The sequence below is a fragment of the Heliangelus exortis genome, chromosome 6 (assembly GCF_036169615.1).
Source record: "Heliangelus exortis chromosome 6, bHelExo1.hap1, whole genome shotgun sequence".
Classification (NCBI taxonomy): Eukaryota; Metazoa; Chordata; class Aves; order Apodiformes; family Trochilidae; genus Heliangelus; species Heliangelus exortis.
Genome location: NC_092427.1, coordinates 1,584,501 through 1,602,455, shown reverse-complemented (window position 1 = coordinate 1,602,455; position 17,955 = coordinate 1,584,501). Strand labels below are relative to the sequence as shown.

The following is a 17,955-nucleotide window of genomic DNA, read 5'->3' as shown; positions in this document are numbered from 1 at the left end:
AAAGAGTAGACCCACTTGGCAATGTGCAGCTGGCAGAGGCATGGGAGGAGCCTGATACCTTATATCCTAATACTCTTCATTCCATTTGCTTCTGCACATTTGACTTTTCTTTGCCTACTGCTGGTCCTCCAGTGAAAATATTTAACTCTGTTGTCCTTGTCTTGCCATAAAGAACTCCAGACACCTGCAACAACTCTTCCCCTAAATGAAACATAGGACTCTCCTGGAACTATAATGTATGACCCCCCACAAAAGTTATTCCTGCACTCTACTCACTAAATTGCAGAAAAAAGGGAGTTGGAATGACAAGATCTGTCATGAGCTATAAAACACACCTTTGAAGACCTTGATAAGCAAAGTCAAGCCCAGAAATTTATTTTCAGTGGAAACACAGTTTTAAACTCAAAGAAAGTAGATTTAGATTTACATTTGATTTGGAAAAAATGCTATCCTGTGAGATTGGTGAGACCCTAGCCCTGGATAACCAAAGATGTTGCTGCCCGATGCCTGGCAGTGTTCAAGGCCAGATTGGATGGGGCTTGGAGCAACCTGGGCTGATGGGAGTATGGCCCAGATCATGGCAGGAGATTTGGACTAGATGTTCTTCAAGGTTCTTTCACACATGAACCATTCTAAAATTCAGCAAGACAGTAAAGCCACACAATACAGATTCAGATTCAGCCTTGGCTTATCACCCTCACCTGGACCTTCTCCAACAAAGGTACAGAAGACAAGAGACACTTGTGGGTTTAACACAGAAGAAAACAATAACTTACATCACTCTGGAGGTCATACACTCTCCGGGCTTGTACAATATCACTCTGGTCTGGCAGACAAGTCCACCGATGCAGGGGGTGCTTGTAATCAACATCACTGACCAGCTCCTGGCACTTCTTGGCCAACACAATTCCCAGCATGTCCACTGGGGTGCTGAAGTTCGTCTTGGACTTCTCAAAGGCTTTCTTGTACTCTCTGTCACTCTGGATCTTGGCCACGTGCATGGACCACACCAACTTGGGATCATCCTCTATGTTCCGGGCCCCGATGTGGTGGCCCTGCTGCTTGCGGTAGCCTTCTTTGTACTTGTACTGCAGGACAAAAGAAGCTCAGTAAGTTTCTGAGCAGCTCTTCTCCCTTCTGACACTATTCTCTAGCAGCTCCTGCCAGTCACAGCTTTGCTAATGGAACCTGGCAAGAACACCATGTGAACAGGCCTCTATGTGCAGCAGATCCCCACTGTGTCTTACACTCCCATCCTCCCTCATCAGACAGGGTGTGCCTCCAAGGGTTCCTGTGAACTTACATCACTTGCAATGTCTCTGGAAGCTTTGGCAGACTTGATGGGGATGGCATCTACCCTCAGGTCATAGCCCTTCTTCTTCTCCTCCTCCATCGCCAGCCTGTACATTTTCTGAAAGAACAACAAGCATTCCCATCACAAACAACACTTCATCCCAAGCCACAGCAGTGCCCAGGAATGGACACCCAGGCCCAGCTCAAACACCTACCTCACTGTAGTTCACTTTGTTCTGCTGGGCTAGCAAAATCTCAGGTGTGTCTGGCATGATGTGAATGCTGGTTTTATCCGTCTCCCAGGCTGCTGTGTACGAGCGCTGGAAAAAGGAGCGTGGTGTCAAGAGAGATCAAAGGAACACAGGGCAACAAGCTCAGCAACTGCAGCAAGGGGCCTCGACTTTGTGGTGACTCAGGAATGCCTTTTCTTGGACAGAAAACAATCAAACACTTCCCCCACTTTTCTTTTCCACCCTGCACCCAATCACTGCTCCAAACACACCCCAGAGTTTCATCTCAACCAAGGAACACAAACCCCCCGATGCAAGACGATGCAACCTCCCCTTCGCAGACCCCAGGCCCCCAGATGGAGACAGCCCCACTCCCCAGGGAAGGAAGGTGCTCGTTGCCCTCCGGGTGCACACACAAGGAAATCTCACTTGGTTCATAATCTGTGAGTTGTGCTTTGCCAGCACCATGGGCATGGAGTCAGGCAGGCTGGTGAATTTGATGGTGTCTGGGTGCTGCCGGTACTTCTTGTCACTCAGGATGAGGCCCGCCCTCTTATTCTTCTCCTCGTCCAGCGAGCCAATGGGGGACCAGCCAATGCCCCTCAGCCACATCAGGTCAGACTTGTACACATTCTGAAAGGGCAGGAGGGACACAAACACCTCAGCAACTTCCTTGCTACATGGAAGCACAGGAAGCTCTTCCTACCAAAACACATTTTCACCCACCACCAGAAAAGGCCCTTCCGTGCAGCTCATCTCCAATCAAACCTTTGCACTGCACACAGGGCTTCTCTTTGCCCACTGTTGGTCCATCAGAAGAAAATATTTGACTGTGTTTCCCTTACCCTTTCATACAGAACTTCAGACACCTGCAGCAACCCTCCCCACACAATGTTTAAGGACATGTATCAGTCTTCTATAACCATTATTTGTTACTCCACCGGTGCTCATCAGGATAGGAAAGCCATGACACTGTCTGAGATTCACAGAATCAGCCTTGGCTTATCACCCTCACCTGGACCTTCTCCAACAATGGAAGAGAATACAAGAGACACTTGTGGGTTTAACACAGAAGAAAACAACAACTTACATCACTCTGGAGGTCATACACTCTCCGGGCTTGTACAATATCACTCTGGTCTGGCAGACAAGTCCACCGATGCAGGGGGTGCTTGTAATCAACATCACTGACCAGCTCCTGGCACTTCTTGGCCAACACAATTCCCAGCATGTCCACTGGGGTACTGAAGTTCGTCTTGGACTTCTCAAAGGCTTTCTTGTACTCTCTGTCACTCTGGATCTTGGCCACGTGCATGGACCACACCATCTTGGGATCATCCTCTATGTTCCGGGCCCCGATGTGGTGGCCCTGCTGCTTGCGATATGCAGTCTTGTATTTGTACTGAGTGAAAATAGAAATAACAGTTGTCACCTGTTCTCAAGCTGAAATTTAATTTTTTGTGTTGCTAATAGAGAGGTTAAAAATTTTTAATGTAATATATTTCAAGTTGCTGGCACTTTTCCCTGAAGTTTTAGTGTTTCTCTATGCATGTCCAGATGACATTATCTGATTTTTTACAGTTATATATTGGCTGACTGTAAAATATTGTATTTGATTTTGTTAATTGTATACCATTAATAATTATATAGCCTCTGGGAGGGTAGCAGTGTAAGAATGTTAAAATTTTATCTCTTTGCCTTGTATATAGAAACTATCCTTACAGATATATAAGCACATGCCAGCTCTATTCCCTGGTGTTATTCTCAGTCCATAAGACTTACATCACTTGCTATGTCTCTGGATGCCTTTGCTGATGTGATGGGTATAGCATCAACAGGCAGATCATAGCCTTTCCTCTTCAGCTCTTCATATCCCAACTTATATTTTTTCTGTTGGAGAAAGATGCAATGTAACTGTTGTAAATAAAGCTCTTTAGGGAGTTTTTTCAATACTACAATTCCCTGATTATTGAATATAAAGTATGAGATTTCAAGACAGCTTCATTCATCAAATTAAATTCCACAGCTTGCTTTTAATAACATGTATTGAGGAACTGATTATGTAAAATAGATTAAAATTTCTATCTATATGTTTTGTGATTGACTCATTCAAGATCTAAGCTATCTTTTACTTAATATACTAACCTGAATGATTCATAGCCTTCTATGGAGATAAATAATACAAACCTCTGATTTTCTATACCCATTTGCTATTGCAATTATTTTTGTCTTCCTGAGTTCACACCACAGTGTGCTAACATTCCTTTACCTCTGCATGTAGTCTATATTTGTTCCATTATAAGCAGGAATGTGATGTAAATTACAGAAACCTTTGTAATTCTGAAGAAGCAGTTGAATATAATCAGGTATTTAACAGGAATGTCAGGCTTACTAAAAATTAAGCATATATTTACAGTGTTCCCATTTTATATTTTAGCACTTTCACTCAGGGTTCCCAATGCATGAACACTTTCATAGAAAAAGATCACAAATGTGCTTACAGCTGTTAGAATTGCAGAATTACTCTACTGCATTTTAAACTAAAGCCACAATGAGCAGCTCACAGTTTAAAAAAAACCCAAAAACCAAACCAAACCAAAAAACCCCAAAACAATGAAAAAACCAAACCAAAACAAAAACAAACAAACAAAAAAACACCAAAAAAAACCCCAACCCAACCCCCAAAGGTTTTAGAAACACACTTACATCACTTGTGTTAATTAAATTTGATTTAGCCAACAAAATTTCAGGTGTATCAGGCATGATGTGAATTTGAGTCTTGTCCTTGTTCCAAGCTTCTTTATACAGAATCTGAAAAGAGACACAAGCAAAAATATCTTGTCTGATAAAAGGCTCATGTGCACAGCAGTAAATTCAGTTTGCTTTTTCTTCACAGTAGCAAAGCTGTACTTGTGCAAGCATGAACAATGTAAACAATGCAAGGTATTAAAATCAGATAATATAATGACTACTTACTGAAATACTGCCTTTTTTTGTTCTTTACTTCCATGAAATATCAAGGAAAGAACATTATGACAACACATTTACATACCACATAGTAAGTGTCTTATTTGCAGTTCTTACTGAATAAGTTACACAGCAACATAGACCTTAATTTTCTGAACAAGTCACAGTACTTCTTGACAACTGAGCAGTAAGGCACTGATTGTAAACACCTAATATTTGCATTTTTAAAGCACATATTCTGATATGGAGATCTTTTCAACAGACATATATAAACATGGATTTAATTTATTGAATCACATTGTGTCTCCAGAGGAAACTTACATCACTCCTATTTTTGGCATTAGATTTTGCTAAAACGACGTCCATGGCATCTGGGACACTTGTGAACTTGATGGTGTCTGGGTGCTGCCTGTACTTCTTTTCACTCAGTATTTCAGTAGCTTTCTTGTTCTTTTCAGATTCCAAAGATCCCAGAGGACTCCATCCAATGCCTTTGAGCCACTGTAGATCTGACTTATACTGGTTCTGTTAAGATCAAAACCATACTAGATTATTCCGCTGGTCATTTATTATACCATATTATAAGACTAACTGGTATTTTAGCTTCAATCTGATCTGTTCTGACTATACTCCAGAGAGTTATCAAAAATACTTTTCAACAAGCAGTAGATTTCTTACAAAAAAATGAATTAAATCCATTGGAAGCTTACATCACTCTGTAGATCATAGACCCTCTTTGCCTGGATGACATCATTCTGGTCTGGCAGACAAGTCCAGCGGTGCAGTTTTTGTCTGTAGTCTGCATCACTAACCAGTTCCTGGCATTTCTTAGCCAGAAGGAAGCCCAACATATCCACAGGCATATTAAACTTTGTCTTCCATTTTTCAAAATCCTTCTTGTACTCCCTGTCACTCTGTATCTTAGCTACTTGCATAGACCACAACATCTTGGGATCATCCTGTAAGCTGCGGAATCCGATGTGGTGTCCCTGCTGCTTGCGGTAACCTTCTTTGTACTTGTACTGGAACAGGATTGAAATTAATAAATTTATAAAGAAACAGTAGATTGCATTATTGAAATTACAGCAAGAAACAGGCAATGGTAAAATATAGGAGCAAAATATCAATATGTTCACTCAGTTCAGTGCTTCTCATTACCCGTGAAATCACCATCTTGTTATGGCAGCTCATGTAAAGGTTTAGGAGCCCTTGGATGGCATTACTAAAGGTCTCCTCTGCTACCTGATTATCCTCTTCAGAACCCCCAAGGCTTAACACACTGAAATATTTTGATTAATAGAATAATCAGCAATGAAAAACACAGATGCTTAAGCATAGGCAACATTTCATAATGACTAATGAAATCTCTTCCATAAATGCAGGAGTTGTGTTCATCCCAAGTTGTGACATCACTGACACGTGTCACCACACCTAGTTCAGAGCTCTCAAGATTTCTCAGTTTAGACACAGGGATCAGCTGCTTGGGCCAAATTTCCTGCTGCTCTGAAAAAACAACATCCAAAAGGGCAGACAGCTCCTGGCTCTGTATGACAGAGGAACTTCATGTCTGGAACAGAATCTCTGGAACTGCCAAGATGCTAGAGCAACCCTTACTGTTTTCTTCACTGACAAGAGCAGCTCAGGAAAGAGTTTTGCCAGCAATTATTCATTTTACTTCAAGCCACAGCTCAGCAGAGAGGTGTATCTAGTGCAGCTCTGTAGGTTCTGGTGACTGGATGAAGTGTGTGTCATGGAATTAGAAAGTTTGCTTACATCACTTGCAATGTCCCTTGAAGCTTTGGCTGCTTTCACTGACATGGCTTCAGGTGTGAGGTCATAGCCTTTCTTTATCATTTCCTCCCAGCCAAGCTTATATTGTTTCTAAAATTGAAAACAGAATTAATTAAAAAGTCTCAGAAATACATTTCACCTTCTATTAAGACATGCTAATGATCCATACTGCCAAATTCTGGTCACCTCACAGGCTTCAGTCATGAAGGACTGCTAGGATGGCAACTGAGAAATGGGAAACTGATAAGCAAGGAGCACAGGTCTCCCAAGTCCTAGGCTAGTGACTAAATAGTTCTTTACTGCAGCAGCTTCCTAATATCCCATCTAGGAGATATGAAACATATCTGGGGAATGTGAAATATATACAGCTGGGATAACTGAAAGATTTTCAGTTTGGCCTAACAAAATTTTGATTAATAAGGCTCTAATGCAGCCATTTATCAGTCAGTTCAGCTTGTGAACAGTTGATCACAAGAATCAGTACTTGCAAGTCAAAGATTTGCCTCCAAGCAATCATGCAAAGCAAAACCCAGGTATTTTATACCAGCACAATTGTCACTTTCTCATATATAAAAGCTGACAGAGAAGTTAAAATAATGGCACCTGTTTCTTCCTCATATGATAATATAAAAATATATACAATGAACTTGTAATTTTTGTAGTAAGGAATTTTTAACATGATTGGTTTCTAGAGTAAGCAAAGAGCATAGACTATGCACATCCAGATTTTAAAAATAGGGTTTATCTTTTCCTTACATTATAATGTAATTTAGCCTGCTACTTTTCCAGCCTGAAGATGGGAATTTTTGCTACTCTGAAAATATTACTCACTGAAAAATTCTTCTCTGTTCTAACTGCCCCATTCTGTTTATTCTACCTTGTACAAATTAATTACTTATTTTGAAAGGGAAGGCACTTTGGAACTTGAAGAAAGTAGATATTAATTTAAAATGTAATAGAAGGCATTAAAACACTCTACCTGGCTGTAGTTTGCCTTGTTCTGCTTTGCCTGTACAATATCCGGTGTGTCTGGCATCACATGAACCTGAACTTTGTCCTTCTCCCAAGCTTCAGTATAAGCATGCTATTGAAAAATGTAACATGAGGTTTTGTGTTAATATAAATGCCAAAGAATGGGTCTGCCCAGGGTTTTTTCCCACATTTCCCCCCCCTGCAGAATGCATGGCAGTTGTTTTCCTCAAACTGCCACACAAAGGTGGTGACAGAGTGTTTATTGAAATGCATTGTACCTGAATGCTTGCCTCATTTTCCCCAGAAATACTCACTTTGTTCATGATATTGGCATTCTGTGTTAATATAATGTTAATATAAATATTTGTGTTAATATAAATACCAAAGGATGGGTCTGCCCAGGGTTTTTTCCCCACCTTTCCCCCTGCAGAACCCGTGGCAGTTGTTTTCTTCAAACTGCCACACATAGGTGGTGACAGAGTGTTTATTGAAATGCATTGTACCTGAATGCTTGCATCATTTTCCCCAGAAATACTCACTTTGTTCATGATATTGGCATTCTGTGTTAATATAATGTTAATATAAATGTTTGTGTTAATACAAATGCCAAAGGATGGGTCTGCCCAGGGTTTTTTCCCACCTCTCCCCCTGCAGAACCTGTGACAGTTGTTTTCGTCAAACTGCCACACAAAGGTGGTGACAGAGACTAAGAGTGCTTGTTGAAATGCAGTGTACCTGAATGCTTGCATCATTTTCCCCAGGAATACTCACTTTGTTCATGATATTGGCATTCTGTGTTAATATAATGTTAATATAAATATTTGTGTTAATATAAATACCGAAGGATGGGTCTGCCCAGGGTTTTTTCCCACATTTCCCCCCCCTGCAGAACCCGTGGCAGTTGTTTTCCTCAAACTGCCACACAAAGGTGGTGACAGAGTGTTTATTGAAATGCATTGTACCTGAATGCTTGCCTCATTTTCCCCAGAAATACTCACTTTGTTCATGATATTGGCATTCTGTGTTAATATAATGTTAATATAAATATTTGTGTTAATATAAATACCAAAGGATGGGTCTGCCCAGGGTTTTTTCCCCACCTTTCCCCCTGCAGAACCCGTGGCAGTTGTTTTCCTCAAACTGCCACACATAGGTGGTGACAGAGTGTTTATTGAAATGCATTGTACCTGAATGCTTGCCTCATTTTCCCCAGGAATACTCACTTTGTTCATGATATTGGCATTCTGTGTTAATATAATGTTAATATAAATATTCATGTTAATATAAATGCCAAAGGATGGGTCTGCCCAGGGTTTTTTCCCACCTTTCCACCCCCTGCAGAACCCGTGGCAGTTGTTTTCCTCAAACTGCCACACAAAGGTGGTGACAGAGACTAAGAGTTGAAATGCATTGTACCTGAATGCTTGCCTCATTTTCCCCAGGAATACTCACTTTGTTCATGATATTGGCATTCTGCTTTGCCAGGACCATGTCCATGGCATCAGTGTTTTTGGTGAAGGGGAAGGTGCTGGGGTGCTGGCGGTATTTGCGATCACTTGCAATTTCCGTGGCTTTCTTGGTTTTCTCCACATCCAGGGAACCAGCAGGACTCCAACCAATGCCCTTGAACCACTCATTGTAATCCTGCCTGTACTCGTTCTGCCAAAGAGGACAGCAAAGCCAAGTTTACAACTTACAGATACTCAAAGGAAAGCATTCTCTTGTTTCCAAAACAGCCAGAAGGAGGGAAGAGGAGAAAAGCCCAAAGCTGTGGCAGGAACTCACATCACTCTGGATCTGATTCATGTTTCTGTACAGCTCGAAGCTCATGGCATCTGGCAGGAGCATGTACTGGTGGATCAGTCGTTTGTAGTTGGTGTTGGTGACACGATCCTGTGCCTCCTTAGCTGACACCACACTCAGGCTGTCAGAAGGCATCTGGTAGTGTGTCTTGCCTGTCTCGTAAGCTTTCTTGTACTCACGGTCAGACTGCAGCTTAGCCACTTGCATGTAGTGCACGAGTTTGGGGTCATCCTGAAGGCTGCGGAACCCTACAAGCTTTCCCTTGTCCTTTTCATAGCTTAATTTGTATTTGTACTGCAAAGAGAGCAGAAACAGAGACCTTGTATCTATTTCCGTTGTTTAAATAATTATCCCGTAAAGAAAAAGCCTCCAAAACTTAGAGGAAAATAGGATTTTGCATTAAGAAAACAAGACAAAGCACATAGAGTTGGTGGCTTTGTCCTCATACTCTTAGGGTGCACTCTAAAAAAGGTCTAGCAGGATATTTACACCACTTTCTTAATAAATGACATTTTCTTACAATTTATGGGACTTTCACCAAAAGAATACAGATAACTGAACCACGGTGGTAAAAATAATTTAGGTCCAAATCTTTTCTTTTCAAATACTTCTAAAAATTATCTCTGAACATTCTGTCTGAACTACAAATATACAGCATGCATTTATAAAGTACCCAACCACCATCACACTGAGGAATGAACTGCCTGATTTTTTTTCCTAAGAGTCCCTCATATGTCTCTTTACCTTTCTAATAAAGAAATTGTTCTTTAACTGTTAAAAAACTGATTAGAATATATACTAAATATACAAGATATATTTAGTTTATATATATATATAGATTATATACATACATATATAGATTATATACAAGATAAATATATACTAAATATACTAGATACAAGCAGGAGATTAGTCTTCATATAAATGCAATATAAAAATTAATTGTGTCAAGAAAATAATATTTTAAAATATCTGAAAGGAATATTTTTTTTCTTTCAAGAACTTACATCACTAGCAATATCCCTAGAAGCTTTGGCAGCTTGAATAGGAATAGCATCAGCTCTGAGATCATATCCTTTCTTCCTAGATTCTTCAAAGGTCTGTCTGTACTTTTTCTGTGGAAAGAAAGAAAACAAACATCAAAAAAGAAAAGAAACACACTACACTTTCTAAAATAAAACTCTATTAACATAACTTGAAACACAGAGAATTTTAGCCTTCCTTAAACAGATATTTAAAGCATTCAGGAAGATAAATGCTTCAAAATTAACTCCAGTCTTAGTGTTGTAATCAGTAACAATAATCTATAAAAAAAGAACAAGAAATTACATTTGTTTCCCACATGCACAAATATTGGTGAAAAAATACATCTCTAAGGATGTTAGCTTTTAAAGAAATTAGATAAATGGATATTTCTTTAATTACAAACACCCAGCATTATTTAACTACTGGCCATTGAAAAACTACCTCTATTAACATCTCTGACCAAAAGAATAGGCTCCATCTGCAAGAGAGAATTCTGAATCCAGTACAGAACTTTTTGTATAGGGACATAAAATGATACAGTACTAAACATGGATAGTAGCCAAACTCTACTGTTTTGTTAATGACCTACATGAATGACTGTAAATACTATGGCTTTTTTTGGCAATTTTTTTTTTATTTGGGGGAAGTGAGGAAAGGAAAATTAATAGGCTTTTGTAAAATTACTATGGACTCTCAAAGTGAGAATCAGGAAGAAATTCATATGCTGCCATCTCATTTATTCCTAATAAAATAAAATAAAAATAATATTAAAATAATAATAATAATAATAGTTTAAAAAAAAAAGCTTAGTTTTAAAACAATACTCACATCACTTATATTAAATGCATTAACTTTTGCTAAAGCAATCTGTGGAAGATCTGTTGTGATGTGAACTTTCTTCTTGTCTTCTTCCCATGCTTGTTTGTACTTTTGCTGGAAGAACAGAAAAAAAAAATAGGAACGTCAACATAACTAAAAAATGAATAAAAGAATTAAAAACAACATTTGCTATTTGAAATATAAATTTTCTTTGCAATGATGCAATATTAATATGGTCTTTTTTTTTTAGCACTTCATGACAGCACTGATCAGGAACAGTTGTAAGGAAGTTAATTTGTGTGAGGACAAAGGAAGATGATTAGTTTAGCTCCTGGAAAAGCAGTATTAGTTGAGGGAGGTAATAGAGCTTTACTTAGTGGAAATAAAAGTAAAGCAAATGTACACAAGGTTCTGGTGGTCTCTGTGACTATAATGCATATAAACTCCAGACACTTCTGAAGAACACCAGCAGATTACAAGAGTTCAGCAGGAGGAACAAAAAAATAAATATCTCTATAAAAGCATTCCCCTCGTGCAGCAACTTCATATTAATTTAACAGGCATTGGATAAAACTGACTTTAAATTAAAAAAACTAAATTAGATTTCTGAAAGGTGTCACTCCAGTGTTTTAGCCCTTCCATGTAAAGTCTGCAAGCAGTTGGCTTGGGTAAAATTTAATAATAAAATAATAAAATAATAAAATAATAAAATTTAATAATAACAAAACATGACCTAGAAATTTTAGGGTCATGCTTTGCTTTCAGGTACATTAAAGGTCTATTAAGATGAAATACAATTATAGACATGCATAATCATTAGTTGTCAAAATGGACCATTTCCAAAGCTACACATTCAGTAGGATTGACTATTACATCAGGTAAATTTTGTTTCTCATTTCTGCAAACTTAAATGAATTTTGATGGTTACTTTCTTACCTCATCCATGATTTTAGCATTGTTTAAAGCCAAGACCATGTTCATGGAATCCATGGGAACAGAATACTGCAACTTGTCTGGGTGCTGGCGATACTTCTTTTCACTAAGAATTTCCATTGCTTTTTTGTTCTTCTCAGCTTCCAGGGAGCCCAGAGGCACCCAGCCAACACCCTTCATAGTTTCATCATAATCTGCTCTGTATTGGTTCTGGAAACAGCAAGACAATAAAATAATGAGGTGTATGTAAAAGTCTGTAAATTGTCACACCTCCTGTGTTTATTGAGTGTTGGATTTGGAATGTACATACTCTAAAAAGAGGCAAACTGTATCAGATGTATTCAAGGTTTATTTAGAAACACAACTATTACAGTAGTGTCTATTTTGTGATTCTGCCTCCTATACCATGTTCAGATCCTCCTTGGGATGTACACAGATTGTTTGTGTGACATTACTTGCTCAGGCAAGTAAAGACTTAATTGTCTTAATTCTCTTCAAGAGAATTATCTTGAATCACTATATTGAGGAAAAAAGGACCCTCTATTCCTTTCAGGAAAGGAATAGGTTAAACATCCTACAAAAAGGATGTAGGTTAAACATCCCACAAAATCTGAGAATACAGCTATTTAACCTGGTTTCCCCTTCTTCTGAAATATAATTTTTTGGAAGTACAAATTAAAACTATTAATGAAAGGTGAAGATTTCCTGTCTTGTCCTGCACACCAGTATTACTCCTGAAGAACCTGATGGGATGTGTAAGCAGTAAACATGCAATTTACTTTATACATAAAAAGTTCTTATTTCTGAGGCCAAATTCTTCAGAAAGAAGGTGTAATTCTTCAGAGGTGTAATTTAATATTTCAGAATCTCAGGAGAATACAGTGGCTATCGTTGCTGAGGGTCCCATTTTTCTTACTGCGTTTTAGTATATAACTGAACTAATTTCACAAAGAAAACAGTTTTATTTACATAACAGCACACTTTCATGAACTAAGCATCTCTGTATGCATAATGCAAAGCATGAAGATTCTCACTTACATCACTTTGTAACTGCATCATGTTTTTGGCTAGCTCAAGACTCATAGCATCCGGCAGGACATTATAGGTGTGGATCAAGTTCTTGTAGTTTGCATTTGTAACCATTTCCTGGGCTTTCTTGGCTGCCACAACACTGACCATGTCAACTGGAGTGTGGAAACGAGTCTTTGCCTTCTCATAATCTTTTTTATATTCACGATCAGATTGCATCTTAGCCACCTGCATGAAGTGCACCAGCTTGGGGTCATCTTCCAGGCTGCGGAACCCGATGTGTTTTCCTTTGGCTTTCTCGTAGGCGAGTTTGTATTTGTACTGAGAGCAGGAAAGAGAGAGAACAGCAAACATTTAAAGAAAAAAAAAAATAAATAATGCACTAATAGAGGTCAGCATTATCTCTGAAAACATAGAAATTAGCTGTTGTTTTCACAAGACCTCAGGTTTAGTCGTTTAAAGTTATTCAGACATAGAACTGAGAACTTAGAACACGTGTCCATGGAATACAGACACGTGAGGCTCAGGAGCTTGCTGAACAAAGAGCAAAAAAAAGCACAACTTGGTGTTATCCCAGTGGAGAGTAAGCACTGCAAAGGTTTATCCCATCAAGCATATAGCTGAAGCTGAGACAATGCATGATCCTTAAAAACCCCACAGCTGTGCATATCAGAGCACTTTGAAAACATTCCTGACCATCTCTGTAGCTGCTCTGAGAGCTACCAGAAAAATCAGACTTACATCACTTGCAATGTCTCTGGATGCTTTGGCTGCTTTTATTGGAATAGCATCTGGCTGCAAGTCATAACCTTTCTTCTTCTCTTCCTCCCATCCAGCTTTGTAAAGTTTCTGGTTTAAAATGCAAAAGAGAACAGGTACTCTGTTAGGAAGGTGCAGAACTACTGGCATACTCCACATCTGAATTTAAATATTTCCAAAGAAGACAGAAAGCACCAAGATTACACCAGTTTGTAATCTGTGCAACAGACCCTGTGAGCACAGCAACTCACATTGCTCATTGTGATCTGGTTCACTTTGGACTGCAGAATTTCTGGAGTATCTGGCATGACATGAATGCTGGTCTTCTCTTTGTTCCATTTATCAGTGTAGAGCCTCTGCAATCACAAATAAATACTGAGCTTTGAAAAGGCATTGCACCCACAAAACAAGAGCTTGCTTCTGTTTTGCTAATTTGCAATAAATTATAGTTTACTGTACAGTAAAGTTAAATAAAGTTAAAGTTAAATAAAGCAAAGTTAAATAAAGTTATATTAAAGTTAAATAAAGTTACATAGAAGTTACAAATAATATTGACAAACATAACTGCCAAGTGCCCATGTTGTATTCCTTCTCTTTCTTTAGTGCTCTATTTGAGAAATCTGCAAATTAGGTTTTGATAAGTAATAAATATTGAAACTGAGGGTTTTCAGTCTGTGTTCTTCCCTCCTTTAATGCAAATAATTTAGTTGGTTTGGTTTGGTTTTCCACACTCTCTCTTTCCATTGCAAAATTAGAATAAGGATCAGAGGTGTTCCAGATATCTAGGGACAAATTTAAAGTTTTTCAAGGAAACTTGTACAAAACTGACAGAATTTCAGGTTTGTTTGGGTTTTTTTCAGCTCACTGACTAGGAATACTACTTCCTGAAGAAAAATAGCAAAGGTTACCAAAGGAATATAAATTTGAAGAAGATATCTTTAATCACAAAGAAAAAAAATTAAAGAAAAAAAAAAATTAAGCTCCCCTAATTAGGAATCCAGCCTGAGGCTTCCAGCATCTCTTGGTATCCAGTCTTAACCAAGCAAACCAGGACACCCACTGGAAATTGTAATGACTTCAGTGGGAATCCCACAAGTTTTGCAAGACAAATGTCTGGCTCAGTCATGATCATTTGACCAAACTCTCACCTTATTCATGGTCTGGGCATTCTGCTTTGCCAGCACTTGTTCCATTGCATCCATTGGGATTGAGAACTTCAGCTGGTCAGGATGCTGCCGATACTTCTTGTCACTGAGGATCTCTGTAGCTTTTTTGGCCTTTTCTACATCCAGGGACTGAACTGGTTCCCAGCCAATTCCTCTCAGCCAGTTATTGAAGTCTGATTTGTACACATTCTTTAAAAAAAAAAAAAAAAGTAAACAAGGAAAAAGACAGTGAGAAGAGAAAAATTAGAATGCCTGTAAATGTTGAGCCCTTAAAACGCCTCCTGGTCCTTCAAAAATTTAGAAATTTAAGGAAAATTAAGGAAAATTTAGACAAGCCTGAATAGCTGCTATTGTTTCCTAATCTTGAGTATAACATTAAAAGCTATTGATGTGTTAGGGATAAATAAATACCAATCAACTCCCACTACAAATCAAGTGCACAGACCTCAGAGCAAGTTCTGAGTGTGAAAATCTGACAAAAATATAATAATTTTTAAATTGCACTCTTTGTCAGTAAACTCAGTTTCACAGGAAAACTGATTCACAGAATTTTTTCCAGCAAGTTTTGCTCAGTGGCCTGGTTCTGCACAATGTTGAATTGACACCTTTCCTACTCAATAATTTTGCATAATATGGCTTTTATAATAGATAAAGGTTAAAAAGCTTAAAAAAAAAAAAAACAAACCAACAAAACAAAAATAACCAAACAAAAAACCAAAACAACAACAACAAAAAAACCCTGTTCCTGAACTAAAGGGTTAGAATTAATAGGAAGAATATCAGAGTCTGCAAAAAAAGACCACACACTTTCATAGCATGTGTATACAGGCAAAATTTGACCTTATCTATACACTTCTTGCAAACATCCTGATTTTGACAGCCAAGCAAGCTCAGGCAGCTCAGCCAGGCTAGGTAAAAATACAATCAGGAAGCTAAAAACATGAAATAAAAATCCCTGTATTTGTAAACTGCACTGTCTGAAGGTAGATCTTCTACCTGCTGGCCAACAGGAGCATACACATTGTCCTCTCCAGACAATGCTTAGAATCAAATGAACATTTTAAAATCAGATTATTAATATTTTGGGGAATTTATATTTTTTCAGAAGGCTGTTAAATAATGCAGAGTAAAGTAAACAATTTCTGGAAAAACAAGACAGTATGGTCACATTAGTGGAAAAAAATAAAATTGAACCAAGCCACAGAACTTAATGGAAACTATGAAAAATTTTGGAGTCCTTATCATGCATGGCACATGTATCTGTTGGAGGATGAAATGGCAGGGAGGAAAAGGGAGAAAAATAAATAAATCTCAAATCCTTAGCTATAATACAAACATACATGATGCATATATTTGATAAACTTAAAAGGTAGTTAGACTTTGTACATAGACTGCCATATCACATTACAAATCCAACTATAAAAACACAGGAACTAGAAAAATATGCTTATTTTCTGAGAATCAGCCAAATATGTAAAGAAAATTGTTAACTGCTAGGTAAGTTCTCTAGAATTTATCAGCAACATGTAATTCTGATAATATTTGGAAAATACAGAGTTGCAGACCAGGATTTTACACCTCAATCTGTTAATCTAATCTAGTTTACTTCTTGACCTTGAAAGGTTAATAATGTAAGTCATTCTTAGGAAAAAAAAAAATAAAAAAAAAAGAAAAAGAGCTGATTAATCATTACATACATCACTCTGAAGCTTCATCATGTTTCTTGACAGTTCCAGGTTCATGGAATCAGGCAGGAGTGTGTAACGGTGAATTGGCTGTTTGTAGCCAGAGCTGGTAGCCACTTCCTGGGCTTTTTTGGCAGCTGTCACACTGAACATGTCCAGAGGAGTGTGGTATTTGGTCTTGCTGACTTCATAATCCTTCTTGTACTCACGGTCTGACTGCATTTTGGCCACATTCATGTAATGAACAAGCTTAGGATCATCCTGCAGGCTCCGGTATCCAATCTGCTTGCCTTTGTCTTTCTCATATAATTCCTTGTACTTGTGCTAGAGACAAAGGGAAAGAAAGCCTTATCCACTTGGGAAAGAGAAAACATCCTTTTCATCATTTTCCTATTTTGAAACTCAGTATTTTAACAATTGCAGTTCATTCTAGGAGCTCATAAATTGTTTTTCAGACAGCAAAATCTGATCCCAGAATCCCAGAATGTTTGGGTTGGAAGAGACTCCAAGCTCATCCAGTCCAACCTTTGGCCAACACCACAGTCAATACTAAACCCTGTCCTTAAGGACCAGCTCCAAATGCCTTTTAAATGCCTCCAGGGATGGGGATTATTTCTTTACAGATTATTTAAGCCCCAAAACAAAGAGGATTTCTGGATTCCACAATGCCTTAACCCTTAGTATAGATCTACACCTTGGTATGCAGCTATATGGCCCTCCTCACCATTGCCTCTGTCATATTGCATTTTACTGCCAAAGACTTCTGGCTTCCAGGAACATTCAGCTTTTAATTAAAAGACTAGCACAAAAGGATATTATTGAAAAGCCCTGAACTACCAACCAATTAGACACCTCAATATTCAGCTGTTATTTAATTGGAGAATGGAAATCATCTGCATCCTTTTGCTAATGTTAGTGAATTTATTTCTGCGTTCAAAATCTCCTTTCAGAGCTTGTGTCTGGCAGTGCCCGAAGCTTTATTGTTGCCAGTTGACACAGCTGCCAGAAAAGAGCTTCATTTCTGCACAGAAGTAGAAACACAGGTCTCCAGCATCTAGGAGCTCAGCAAAGGAACTTTGGAGAAGCTGAATTCTAAGCATGTACAACAAGCAGCCCCAGCTCACCAGCACTCACACACATTATGAGGCATTTCCAAGGAACCAGGGGCTTGGGGAGGTTCATGTAAACAGCTGAATTCACTTATTATTTTACAGTGTCAAAAGAGTTTCAGTTCTCAGAGTTGTCTCTGTCCCACTCCATGTGCACAGCAGATGCTCCGTAGCACAGTATGCTACAGAGAGCTGCAATGCAGGAGGTGTAAGGGGGAGGTGTAAGGGGGAGGCTGAGCCCTCAGAACCTCTGTGGGGTTCCCCAAATCGATGCCCCCCCAGCTCCACTCGCCGCACCCCAGCCGAGCGCAGGCGTCAGCAGAGCAGGGAGGGAGTGGGGCCGTGCCCTGGTTTGGGGGGGGCGGGACCCCCA

At 38.8% G+C, this 17,955-nt stretch overlaps 2 protein-coding genes across 2 annotated transcripts in view; both read right to left on the bottom strand.

Annotated features, from left to right (window-relative positions):
• NEB (nebulin) overlaps positions 1 to 17,955 on the bottom strand; it is a 109,713-nt gene that overhangs the window by 71,857 nt on the left and 19,901 nt on the right. The window contains exons 24-40 of the mRNA XM_071746364.1: positions 12,873 to 13,184; positions 11,838 to 12,044; positions 10,911 to 11,015; positions 10,064 to 10,171; positions 9,039 to 9,350; positions 8,706 to 8,912; positions 7,261 to 7,365; positions 6,264 to 6,371; positions 5,201 to 5,512; positions 4,812 to 5,015; positions 4,230 to 4,334; positions 3,306 to 3,413; positions 2,614 to 2,925; positions 1,953 to 2,156; positions 1,509 to 1,613; positions 1,304 to 1,411; positions 777 to 1,088 (exon numbers count right to left, since the gene is read on the bottom strand). Of these exons, the coding sequence (XP_071602465.1) occupies positions 777 to 1,088; positions 1,304 to 1,411; positions 1,509 to 1,613; positions 1,953 to 2,156; positions 2,614 to 2,925; positions 3,306 to 3,413; positions 4,230 to 4,334; positions 4,812 to 5,015; positions 5,201 to 5,512; positions 6,264 to 6,371; positions 7,261 to 7,365; positions 8,706 to 8,912; positions 9,039 to 9,350; positions 10,064 to 10,171; positions 10,911 to 11,015; positions 11,838 to 12,044; positions 12,873 to 13,184 (3,234 nt within the window). The remainder of the gene's footprint in view (positions 1 to 776; positions 1,089 to 1,303; positions 1,412 to 1,508; positions 1,614 to 1,952; positions 2,157 to 2,613; positions 2,926 to 3,305; positions 3,414 to 4,229; positions 4,335 to 4,811; positions 5,016 to 5,200; positions 5,513 to 6,263; positions 6,372 to 7,260; positions 7,366 to 8,705; positions 8,913 to 9,038; positions 9,351 to 10,063; positions 10,172 to 10,910; positions 11,016 to 11,837; positions 12,045 to 12,872; positions 13,185 to 17,955) is intronic.
• Positions 13,350 to 17,212, bottom strand: LOC139797312 (nebulin-related-anchoring protein-like). The gene is made up of 6 exons (XM_071746253.1): positions 17,198 to 17,212; positions 16,486 to 16,797; positions 14,771 to 14,977; positions 13,874 to 13,978; positions 13,605 to 13,712; positions 13,350 to 13,397 (listed from the first exon to the last, which is right to left on the bottom strand). The coding sequence occupies exons 1-6, from the start codon at positions 17,210 to 17,212 to the stop codon at positions 13,350 to 13,352; spliced, it is 795 nt and encodes a 264-aa protein (XP_071602354.1).

Bases quoted from the DNA above. Each gene is read 5' to 3' on its own strand.
- LOC139797312 (XM_071746253.1), bottom strand. The intron at 13,979-14,770 runs GTGAGAGTTTGG...TTGTGATTGCAG, and splicing joins ATGCCCAGACCATGAATAAG to AGGCTCTACACTGATAAATG. The intron at 13,713-13,873 runs GTGAGTTGCTGT...ATTTTAAACCAG, and splicing joins ACCAGATCACAATGAGCAAT to AAACTTTACAAAGCTGGATG.